General features: G+C 39.8%; 1 protein-coding gene across 1 annotated transcript in view; it reads left to right on the top strand.

Annotated features, from left to right (window-relative positions):
- Positions 1-12,019, top strand: part of Pcsk5 (proprotein convertase subtilisin/kexin type 5) — a 416,074-nt gene that overhangs the window by 317,424 nt on the left and 86,631 nt on the right. The window contains exons 22-23 of the mRNA XM_031389877.1: positions 8,123-8,259; positions 11,707-11,913. Coding sequence (XP_031245737.1) covers positions 8,123-8,259; positions 11,707-11,913 — 344 coding nt within the window. The remainder of the gene's footprint in view (positions 1-8,122; positions 8,260-11,706; positions 11,914-12,019) is intronic.

The raw sequence follows: 12,019 nt of genomic DNA, 5'->3' as shown, positions 1-12,019 counted from the left end.
TCTCTCTCTCCAAAGTGATAAGAATATTGTCACAGAGGGTGTACTTTGTAACTCTACTGAGATACTTCCTCTGCACAAGTATCATTCTGTCCTCATTCTTCCTCAGGACTGTGACAGCCTTGTGAGCAGGAATTGTGCTGTATTTATTTCTTTATTTTCCACAGCATGTAGTAACAGTTTTATACACATTTGTTCATTGCACTGTGTGCCACCAAGATCATGAGTTTGGTTGTTAGAAGAATTCCCTTAGAAGAAGAAAGCAAGAAATAAAGGACAAAGCCCCAAAGGAAGGATAGAGAGAGAGAGAGAAGGAAGAATGAAGAGAGCAAAGAATGAGGAAAAAATAGAAATCTCAAGGATTCCCAATGTTAACCATGAGAATGCTTTATTTTCTAATTAAGGACATATAATATGTTCCATTGATTATTATACTATATTGCCCATATATTCATTCTCACCATTTACCCTAATATCATTCACAAAAAGATTTTTTTTCCTGAATCTAGTTCTCATGTTTTATGTTTTATTTGTAATATTTCCTTTGCCATGTTTCTTTGTTTGTTTTATCTTTCCTGGATGATAGTTTTGAAGATTCAATAGGCCTATTGTTTTTAAGTATTAATCATTTATTCTCTTCTTAAATTATTTATTCCTTTTTACAAAATACTTCTTTTAGAATCTCATACAATGTACTTTAATCACAGTCACTCTCTCCTCCACTCCTCCCAGACCCACCCCTCAACTTTGTGACATATTTTTCTACCCATCAAGTCCAATTTGTGCTGCACATATATCTTGGATGTGTGGCCTTCTGCTGAAGTTTGGCCAACTTACCAGGGGCAACATTTTTAAAGAATAATTTCTTTCTCTTCCAGTACCTACAAGTTGCCAATAGCTCCACACCCAGAGGTGGGACTTCATGTTGACCTCCCTATCCATGATTTTTGTCTTACTTTCAGCTGCACTGGGGCTTATGCATGCTGTCACCATCCCTCTGAGCTTATATCTTCTCTGCCAAGTATGAAGGACATTCTCTTACTTCACCTGGCACTGTGGCTTGTGCATGCTGTCACAATCACTTTGAGTTTATGTTTTCACTGCTGTATATGAGAGGCAGTGTTTAATTATGTCTACCACCTCTGGCTCTTTAGAGTCTTTATTTCCCATCTTCTGCAATGATTACTGAGCCTTGAGAGGAGCGATTGTGATATAGATGACCCATATGTGGCTGAGCAGTCTGCAGTCTCTTATTCTCTGTACCTTGCTGGTTGTAGGTATCTGTGTTAATTACCATCTACTATGCATAGAAGCTTCTCTGATGAAAATAAAGAGATGAATTAATGGGTATAATGATGTCATTAGGAATTGACTTAACGTACTGTCCTTTCAACAGAATATTAGTGTTAGCTTCTTTCCTAGTTCCTATGGCCCATCTAAGCATAGGCTCTTGGCCTGATAATAGGTCCATGGATGATGGCCTGATAATAGGTCCATGAATGAGTTTCATGTTGTTGTTCTGGACTTAAATCCAATCAGAAAGTGATTGGTTACTCCCATAATGTTCATGCCACAATTGCACCCATGGGTACGTCCTTTCAGGGTAGATGTTATTGTAGCTTTCAGGATCACAGCTAGGTAAGACTGATGATTACTTTTCTTGTTCAGTGATATATATAGCACCTCACAACCCTATGAACATTAACCAGTAAGAGTGAAGTATCCAATTGAGTACCAGCTAAATTTTCTCCATGTCTTATGTTTTAAGTATGTGGTGTCTTCAGCAATAGGCTTTTACTATTAAGTTCTTCAAAGTAACCAATAGCATTTACAATAGCCTGCTTAGAGGTCTATGAGACTTCACTGGACAATAACCCCAAAAGAGTTAACCCATTCCCTGCACTAGGTCTTTTATTTGTTACCCTGCAGTATCTAGTCAGTGCACTGTAATCCTGTTATAACTCCATTTTAACTCTTCTCCTATATGTGTATAATATAATTTACCTATACCTATATCTATACCTACACTTATACAGTAGGAAGCTTCTACTGCAGTAGGTGTGTTTCCTTATGACTTTTTCAAAAGGTCACTGCTTTCTCTCCCTTTGTAGTCCCTTTTCCAAAAGGTCATTGCTTTATCTCCCCTGTATCTCCCATGTAGTCTCTACCATGTCTTTCCATTTCTCACTCAAATTTAAGCCCTTCTGTTCCCTTTAAGACTATATACCATTTATTTCTATCTCCCCTGCCTAGGACCTCCACACCATGGCCCCTTACTAATTTCCAGAACTTTATGGTTATTCCAAATGAAGTAAACATATCTGAAAAATCAAAGCCAATATCTAAAAATGAGAGAGAAAATATGATGTTTGCCTTACTGAGTCTGGCTTACTTCACTCAAAATGATAGTTTCAGTTTCATCCACAGCACAATTTCATTTTGCTTCAGTCAGAATGGCTAAAATCAAAAGAACAAATGATGAAAAGTGCTGGCAAGAATGTAAGGAAAAATATTTATTTATTGCTGGAGAGACTGGAGAAGTCACATGATCCAGCTATAACACTATTGGACATATACACAAAGGAATCTATATCTTATTCCAGAGATACTAGCTCATCAATCTTCCTTGCTGCCACGAAGTCAACCAAGATGTCCAACAACTTTTGACCGGATAATAAAATATGGTACATTTACACAGTGGAATATTATTCAGCCATCATGAGCATGAATGGGACATCATTTAGTATAGCATGGACAATTTATCAGTGGCCATACTACTGAAGAAAATGATAACGCTTCCTCTAGTCACCATTAACTGTCAATATTACCATGAAAGCAGAAGAGCTTCCTGAGCCCTTTCTTCTTCCATACTGAATATTGACAGGCCCAATCTTTTTTCAGGTCTACTGTGGATAGCCTCAGGTATAGTAAATTCAAAAGTACATTGGCCATGTCATGTCCAGAAGATACCTTTTCATGGTCATCTTCCCCAATTGCTTTCTGTTCCTCCATTGTGTTCCCTGAACCATTTTTGGAGGGTAATTATTTACCTGTCTCATTTAGGGCCAAGTCATTTATTCTCTGCACTTTGACCAGATGTCGCTGTATTAACTGTAATCTAAAAGAAGTTCCTCTAATGAGTGAGAGCTGAAGCAATCTATAGGTGTGAAGATACGTATTTAGAAGGCAGCTTGATACCATGCACTTTTAGCAAAATTAAAAGAGTATGTTTCCAAATTTCCTATAACCTCATTAGAATTGAGTTCTTAGCTAGGCTTACAGTAACAGGTATGAGTTTCTTTCAGTGCAGTAGGCCTTACATCCAATTAGAAAGCAATTGATTGCTCTATAACATCTGTGCCACTATTGCACCAGCAGCCATGTTTTGTCAGACTGGTCATTGTTGGATCTGACAGGCTTCAAAGTTGTGTGAACTGTTGATGACTTCCTGTGAGCATCCATAAGACTGTTTTCTAAGGCTTTCTAGAATTAAATCTGTATATATCAAATTTTCTTTAAAGAAGCTTCAAAGTATACTTTCAGATAAAGACATTATTAAAACTAAATTCTATTCTCCTTCTAATCCCCATTTTTATTACTATGAATAATTAAATTGCCTTGTATATTTGAACATCTTTGAACACTTGTCTAATGGGGCAATTAAAATCATACCGTACACTGGAGGAAACACGAATGTCCCTATCACAATAGAAATGAAAAGTGAGAAAACAATTCTACCACCATAAATGACTGCTTTAAAAAAATTAGACACAAGGGTAACCATGGCAGTGAAGGAAAGGCAGGGTTTGAAGTCTATCCTGGCTACATGGGGAGACCCTGTCTCAAAAAAGAGAAACAACAAGAAATCTAGGCCTGTTGGCATAAAATGAAAAGAAACACTATTAGGACATTTTGGAGATTTTGCTTGAGAAGTATACTATTAGCTTTTGAATAAAGGAATGCACACACATGAATCTTGAACCAGAATATCTTCCTAACAAAATACTGTTCCTAGGAACAATTTCTTTTCTTTGCTCTAACATCCTTTCCTCCCCCACATCTTTCTTCTCTGATGTTAGCTGTATGCACACATATCCAAGAAAGGGTAATGGAGCATGGCAACAGATTACTTGACTTTTTATTTTTCTGGTATTTTCCCTGAAGGGAGTTAAAAAGAAAAAAAGGAAGGAGTTATCTAGAAATAAGGTGATGTTGACTTATTTGTTCTTGAGAAAATGGCAAAGTATTTCCAAAGTGTTTCCTGGATCAGTGTCTTGGCTCATTTGGAGCTGCTATAACACAATACTTGAGACTGGATAAATGATAAACAATATAGCTGCGGCTGAATGTTACTGCAAACTGGGAGATCTATGTACATGACACTGACCTCTGGTGAAGGCCTTGGTGCTGGCTCGCCCCAATACAGAAGGTGGAGGGCAAGAGAGAGTGACAGTAAGAGAACAAAAGGAAGCTAGGCCCACTTTTATGGCTTATTCCCATGATCACATCATCAATCCAGCTATTGTGGAAGGCTCCTCAACTGCCTACACCCCTCATCTTAAACCCTACTTCACAACATTATCACCTTGGAGACCAAGTTTCCAACACATACATTTTGCAAAACACATCCAACCCATAGTAAGTGGAGTCCATGCAAAGCAGGTCAAAAATACTTGCTTTATATTTATCTCTGAAACATAGATAGATAAATAGATAGATAGATAGATAGATAGATAGATAGATAGATAGATAGATAGATAGATAGATAGTCCAAAGGCTCTTTAGGACACTGTCCCTGTCATTGAGGTCACAGTCAAGGGGTGCTAACACACTCAAAACAAACAAGAGTGAGGGAAATTCAACACCCTGACATTTAACGAGTTGGACCCAAGAAGGAGTGGATACTTGCCGGAGCAACAGAGAACACAGCCTCTGCCCAGTCATGGAAGGAGGAAGCTAGGTTGAGTGGAATACCCTAGCCTCTTTTGTCCCAACCTTAGAATTCCTGTTGATGTTTCCTCACTTTAAAACTCACTAGAGGCCAGTGGGGTTTCTACCTAATGAATGAGTATAGTTGATGACTTTCAGATAGAATTTTTAGTAGGTGCCATTTCCAGAATAAGACAAGATGGAAAACAGGGAAGGATCTGGACTAGGGGGAGACCTCTCTGGGGGTAAATGGTAACATTAATTTTCATGTTTGGTTCAAAGCTGAATGAGTAAATTAATGGAAAGAAAATAATACTGACCAGGTATTAACAACTGTTGAAGTTCATAGATACATATACTAAGTGGGGGACATTTATATATGCAAGATATACTTTTATGTCTGTTTAAATTTTTCTACACTTTTTTAATCTAAGAATTTAACTTTGAAATTGTTTTACTAGAAACTAGGGAAAAAACTAAATAAAATAGAGGCAGAGTCCCACTCTTTAGGTTAGATTGACCTGGAACTCACTGGGAAACACATGCATTTCTCAAACTCATAGAAATCCCCCTGCCTCAACTTCTCCAGTGCTAACATTAGAGGTTTGATTCACTACCCCTGGTAAAAACCAGAAGTTTAGAAATCATCTGCATATCCTATGTTTTCTCTTTAATTTCCAATCACCTTTCGTTGGGCTTCTTAAAGACAACTTAAAATGTGAAACAAGCCCCTTATCTCTGTATGTAACATGCACAGCTCTAAGATGCTATTGTCCTAAGTGACGAAGCCTACTTTGTAGCCCAGCCTCAAAGGAGTATAAGGCAAATAAAACTAAATTAAAGCACCTGGAAGTTACCTTTGCTCTTATACAGCCTTAAACATTTTATTTGATCCGTTTCTAATACAGGGAGAAAAGACTTTTTATAGTGTTTTATTCCATTAAAACACTAAAACACCAAGAAATTATGAGAAATGCCCTTGTGGTGGTTTTAATCAGGCCAAGCTAGCAACCGGCACACAGGACAGCCCTGACTCACCCAGCTCTTCTGTCAGGATTCATGGCTTTCTTTGACATGGACAGCCACGTGTGTGAGTGTTGCCTTAAAGCTGGGACAGTCTGCAGGAGACCAAGGAGATTATCACTTCCAGTGCTGCTGAGTCTGGTGAACATAACCTGAGGGACCAGGCAGCCAAGAGTAAGCTGGCCCTTTATGTTCAATTGTAGACTTGAGTCTCATTCTACTTCCAATCTGATGTAAATGACACAGCAGTGGGAAAGGGTGCTTTACCCCCCAGCTTCCTCCAATCTTGGGATTGTTGTGATCAGCTCCCCAGCAAACGGTTGGGTCTAGATGTATAAGCAGCAGGATTTAGACGAGCCAGTGCCACACCAGGAATAATGAGTGGTGTGGTGAGAGATGATACAGACAAAGGAATTTTCCTTCTCTTTGATGATCCCCTCAGTTTCTAGATATGGTGTCCACTCAATTAACCTTGTAACCAGCAAGTCTAAATATTACCCTAAGGAAACTCTACAAGACACCAGTTTGGCATCACCTGCATTACCTAGACTCAATTCACAAACTCCACAGTAATCCAGATGTTGGCTCTCCAAGTGTGATCTCTATATAGGATCCACAGGAAATGGGATTAACATACCAAAGAAACATTAGAAGTACTGTGATTATTACAGACCCACTCACAGTGGCTAAGATACGAAATCAATCTGGCTACCCAACTGACAGATGAATTGATTTAAAAATGGGGCATATATACACAATTGAATATTATTCATATTCAGCCATAACAAGGAATGAAATTTGTCATTAGCAGCAAAATGGAAGGGACCAAAGGATATTGTGTTAAGTGACATAAATTATACTCACAAAGACAAACACTGCATATTACACTTGTATGAGGAGAGTAAAATTAGTCAAACTGAATGTAGACTGGAGGTGTGGAAGGTTGGGGAGGAAAGGAAGACTGAGAAAAACTGGGAACAAAGAGAAAGGAGATGTTTTGGCATCCCACAACAGAGTGGGACTACCAATCCCCAGTTGTAGATTTTATGAAGATTCAGACTAGAGGAGGCTGAGGATGCCAATCACAGAGAAATGACAAAAAGGCAGGAATGGTAAATGCTCTGCTGTCATCAACAGAGCCTTGGCACTGTGCTGAAATGCCACACTGTGCCTCAGTAACATGAACAATCACTGCATGTGTGTTCATGAAAAAAAATTTAACTAATGAGTAAATAATGAAAACTTTTCTAAATGAGTGCTCTCCAGATCAGCAATGTTAGCACTACCAGAAACATTGTCAGAAATGCAATTTCCTTTTCCTGAGCTCAACTGAATTAGAGTGTCTGGAGTTGGGACCCTGGCCCCCTTCATCTGTTCACATTACCTATCTTAGTCCTACATTTATTTCATCAACATTTTGTGTTTTTCCAAGTAGAGTGCTTGGATTCGGTTGACTTAATCCCATCTGCTTTTATGATTAGTCTGTAGAGAATGATGAAGGCCAAACACAAAAATATTAACAGTGACACCATGATATAGATTGCACACATGTAAAGCCAAAGGTTTTAGGAGGCCATTTTCTAACTGTTATTCCAGGCCTTCAGGGGGTGTTTGCAAGCACGATTAAGAAACAGAGGTCATGAGACTCCATGTGTGAGCTAATAAAATCTGAGTCCATATGCTTGTAATATGCATAAGGCAATTTCCTGGATAGCATCTAACCTTCAGGATAGTGCTTCATTATATGCTTCCAGTGCACTTAGATATGACAGACCCCATGCCAAATATGGGCATGTTGATAACTAAAGAAAGAAAGATTTCTCCAAGGCCTCAGGACTCAGCAGCCCATTTAGTATCTTGAAAGTCAGAGACTACATCTGCTATTGACTGGATTGGGTGGTGCCTTCGTCTAGGTGGGCACCAATTGGGAGCAGATTCGGGATCATATCTCTAGCCAGTTTCTGGTTAGCTTATTGTTGGATTCATATGGGCCAAGGATGAGTAAGTGGCTAATATCTCCCAGGCCCTGAGATGATTTGCCCCAGGTATCACTCGTGTTTCTGGAACAATGAGACAAATCTGCACAGTGAAATATGAACAGCACATGACCTGACTCTTGCTTGGCCCTTTAGAAGTCATTTCGATGAATTCTAATAGCCTGCTTTTCCTCCAGGGTCTTCGATGATGGTCGCTGTGTTATGAACTGTCCTTCATGGAAGTTTGAATTTAAGAAGCAATGCCATCCATGCCACCACACTTGCCAAGGATGCCAAGGAAGTGGGCCTTCCAACTGCACCTCCTGTGGAGCAGGTGAGGACATTGGCTGCTGGCTCCTTCTTTATCCCAGACTGTTCTCTCACAAACCAGCATTTGTTTTGGCTCAGAAGCCTGCAAAAGGTTCAGAGCAGTCAGCTGTTCATGACGGCAACGGTACAACCTGAAGGCTCTTTTGCTGCCAGAACACAAAAACCTTGTTCACATAATCACGCATGTTGACTCACTGCCCCTAAGGAGATGAGAGAAGTGAAAAGAGGTCTTCTCAGGAAAGCAAAAGCAAAGAGTATTAAGTGTGCTGTCAAGCATGACGTGCACAGTAAAGCCAAGCTTTGTTGTGGTAGACCTGAAAAGCTAGGGAGTTAAGCAAGACACATATGGTCCCTTAAACTAATAATGCATTAAAGGTTATATGAGGTCTTAGAGCTGGGCTACGCCATTTAGATGGCAAGGTAATCAATTCACTCAAGACAGATGTGACCTTTTCTGGTCCAGTCTGAGTTACTCTCAGGGTATCCACCATCACTGGGAGGTAGGCCATGCCCTCCAAGTTCCTCTGCAGTTTAACCCTTGACACTGCTCCAGCCTCATATAAGGCCTGTCCTCTATTTTGATTTCATAAGAACTACAATCACATTATTTTGTCTATATAGTAGAGGTTGAATGTGAAGCAAATTTAAATTTTGTGTAATTTTAAAGAAAAAAATGTGGACTATTGGTCACTGGTATAAAGCTGGATGTACTAGGTGCATCTTTCCCAAAGATTTTTTCTCAGGCTGAAGCCTCAGGCTACTCTGCATTTCTCTGCACTCTCTACTATGCCCAGTTGTCTTACCGATCCCAAAAGGATGGCTTTCCTGACTTACATCATATTTATACCAATTGTCTAGTGAGAGAAGCTTATTTGTCTTTATTGTTGCCTACAGTAAAACCAAGAAAAATGAAAAAAAAGATAATATGTTGAGTTGACAGGAATACTGAAACTGGACCCTTTTATATATCTTGCCACACTCTGAATATCTAGCTTGTCCATAAAAACTCTATGCCCAACACCAGAAGGGCAGGGAATAGTTTCAACCGTGCTTCCTGACGTGGTCTGAACATGAGACAGCATCTGGCACAGAGACTGTGCACACTCAACAGGTAACGGGGAGCATGCCTTGTTCAGGAAGAAGGCCCTCAAGACTATCCCTTAGGAAATACACAACTGTCCCATCCTCCTAGATATGTTTATTAATTAACTGTCTATTTTTGACAAGATCTACTGTATCCTAAGCTGGACTCAAACACTGTATAGCTGAGGGTAACCTTAAGCTTTCAGCCTTCCTACCCCTACCTCCCACATGTTGGGATTATAGGCATGTACCACTAGGCCTGGTTGTATTCAGTACTGGGGTCAAATCTAAGGCCTTACATATGCTAAGCAAGTACACTACAACTGAGCCACATCCCAAGCCCCCAGCTTTCTTACTAACTAGATGATATTTAGTCACTTCACTCTTTAAGCCTCTTTTTATTTGTTTAAAAAAAATAGAAAGAACAAATGGGCTTTTAGACTCACTTTCCTATAAAACCCTTTATATTTCAACATTCATCACATAATTAGAACAAAGTTTAAATTGTAAGCAAATGTCAGATAGCCTTGCTGTCTGACTACCACTTGCATCTTGCTACTACTTAGACCAAGCCATATAGAAAGGTCTTGAACAATTTTTCCATATTTTCTACTTGAAGAGCTCCATCTAATTTATCATCTTAAATACTAAATGTGTCCCTCCTTTGTACTAGTTACTACTAGATGCAACGGAGAATACGGAGCATGTGATAGTTAACATGTCTCATAACTTAACCTGGTTGAGAAATGCCTAGTAGATTAGAAAAGGAAATATCTGGGTGTTTCTGTGACAGCATTTCCAGGGAGGATTGACTGAAAGAGAGCAAGAACCCTTAATGTAGGGTCCAGAGGGAGTGGCAGGGGTGGGTGTGAGAAAGCCACTGCATGGGAATTCTATGGAGTGTGGCTTCCAGGAAGGGAGCTACTCTGCCCACCACACCCTCCCTACTCTGATGCACTGACACCTTTGAAAGTGAGAGCCAGGCAAGTCCTCTATCCCCTTAAGTAGTATGCCCAATATATCTGTCGCTGCAATGAAAAACCTGACTTGCTATCGAGGCATTTACAGAATAATAAGGTTTGTCCTCACATACTGAACGATGAGATATTATCAGATAAGGACCAAATGAGCAGTCAAAATGTTGCCACCAACCATTTCCATAGGTGATGAGCAGAGGTTTCCTGGAGAGGGTAATGGTTTACCAAGCCCTTATTTAACATGTTCTTTACACAAAAGAAGACTAGCCTCAGCCTTCAGGTTACTATGCTGAAGCTGAATGCTTCACTTCAAGAAACTCCACAAATGAGACTCCACAAACTCAAATCCAATATTACACCGACTTTCCATTTCTGTCCTTCCAAAAAAGCAGTAGTGCTGTTTTTATCCATAAACTTTGCATCCCTGCAGCCTGAAGGTCAGTGCTTTGAATATCCATGTGGTGGCTCATATGCGGAGTGAATATTAGACTCAGGTTATTCTATGCAACACCGATCAGCTGTTCTTCAGAGGTGGGCCGTATGGGAACACTGATTCTCAGTAGAAAGAGTAGATATGCACCCAGAGCATATTGAACATTGCATCTCCCCAAGGCCGGGAATAAGAGGCTCCTAGGTAGACATGTAGTATTAATCTTGGTGTTGTATTTATAAAATATTTATGGGTGTTTATAATTCTCTGTAACTGGTCCTGATTTTTTTCTAACTGATTAGATTTTTCTATTCTCTCCAGGAATAAATTCCCATGTTCTGTCATCCTGGGAAATTGCTGATTCTTTTCTCATAGAGCTTAGTGTTGACAGAAATAAAACCCTTAGGGATGATATGGGGGAGTTGTGGAGGTGTGCTTGATTTAGGGTGTCAATAAGGCTGTACTTAGAACAATTAGCAGCTTTGCAAAATCCCAGACATTAGTCAGCACAAGCATGTGATTTTAATAATGATTCCAAATCATTGAAAGATTACACTTTTGTCAAGGGTATCTGCCATGAAAGCACATGTTTATTCTCATGGCAGCTCTATAACCTCCAAGTCTCAAGAGTTCTACCTTCACCAAAAGGAGCCCTTGGGAAAGTTAAACACATTTTGAATTGTAGCTACCCACAGAATATGGTTTGTGGCTTTACAATGACATCTCAAATAGAAGTTGTTCACTCAAATATATAAAATAGTGTAAATCGATTTCCTGCAAGGAAACTTTTCAACAACAAGGATATAGATGTTGCACTTTTTATTAAATCCATTCTGATGCTCTTGGTCCCCTAGGAACAAAAGCACTGAGTTGTTTCTCTTTTTAATAAAACATCTTACATTATATGGGTTCCATGGCTATTTCTCCATTTCTTTTTTCTCATGCCCCTCTAACTGGTCAGACAAGCATGGTCAGGAGCACTTCCTGTACCAGGGGGAGTGCCTGGAGAACTGCCCTGTGGGCCACTATCCTGCCAAGGGACATGCCTGCCTACCCTGCCCAGACAACTGTGAGCTTTGCTACAACCCACACGTCTGCAGTCGATGCATGAGTGGCTATGTCATCATGCCCACCAACCACACCTGCCAGAAGCTGGAGTGCGGAAAAGGTGAGGCTTCTCTGGGGCCCTGCTCAGCACCAGGAGGTGGGATGAGAGAGTATACCGCTGGGCCTCAAGGAGGATTTAACTGCCTTACTTTCTTTTTTTTTTTTTT

Source organism: Mastomys coucha, unplaced genomic scaffold (assembly GCF_008632895.1).
Source record: "Mastomys coucha isolate ucsf_1 unplaced genomic scaffold, UCSF_Mcou_1 pScaffold21, whole genome shotgun sequence".
Taxonomy (NCBI): domain Eukaryota; kingdom Metazoa; phylum Chordata; class Mammalia; order Rodentia; family Muridae; genus Mastomys; species Mastomys coucha.
This window is presented reverse-complemented; position numbering and strand designations above follow the sequence as displayed.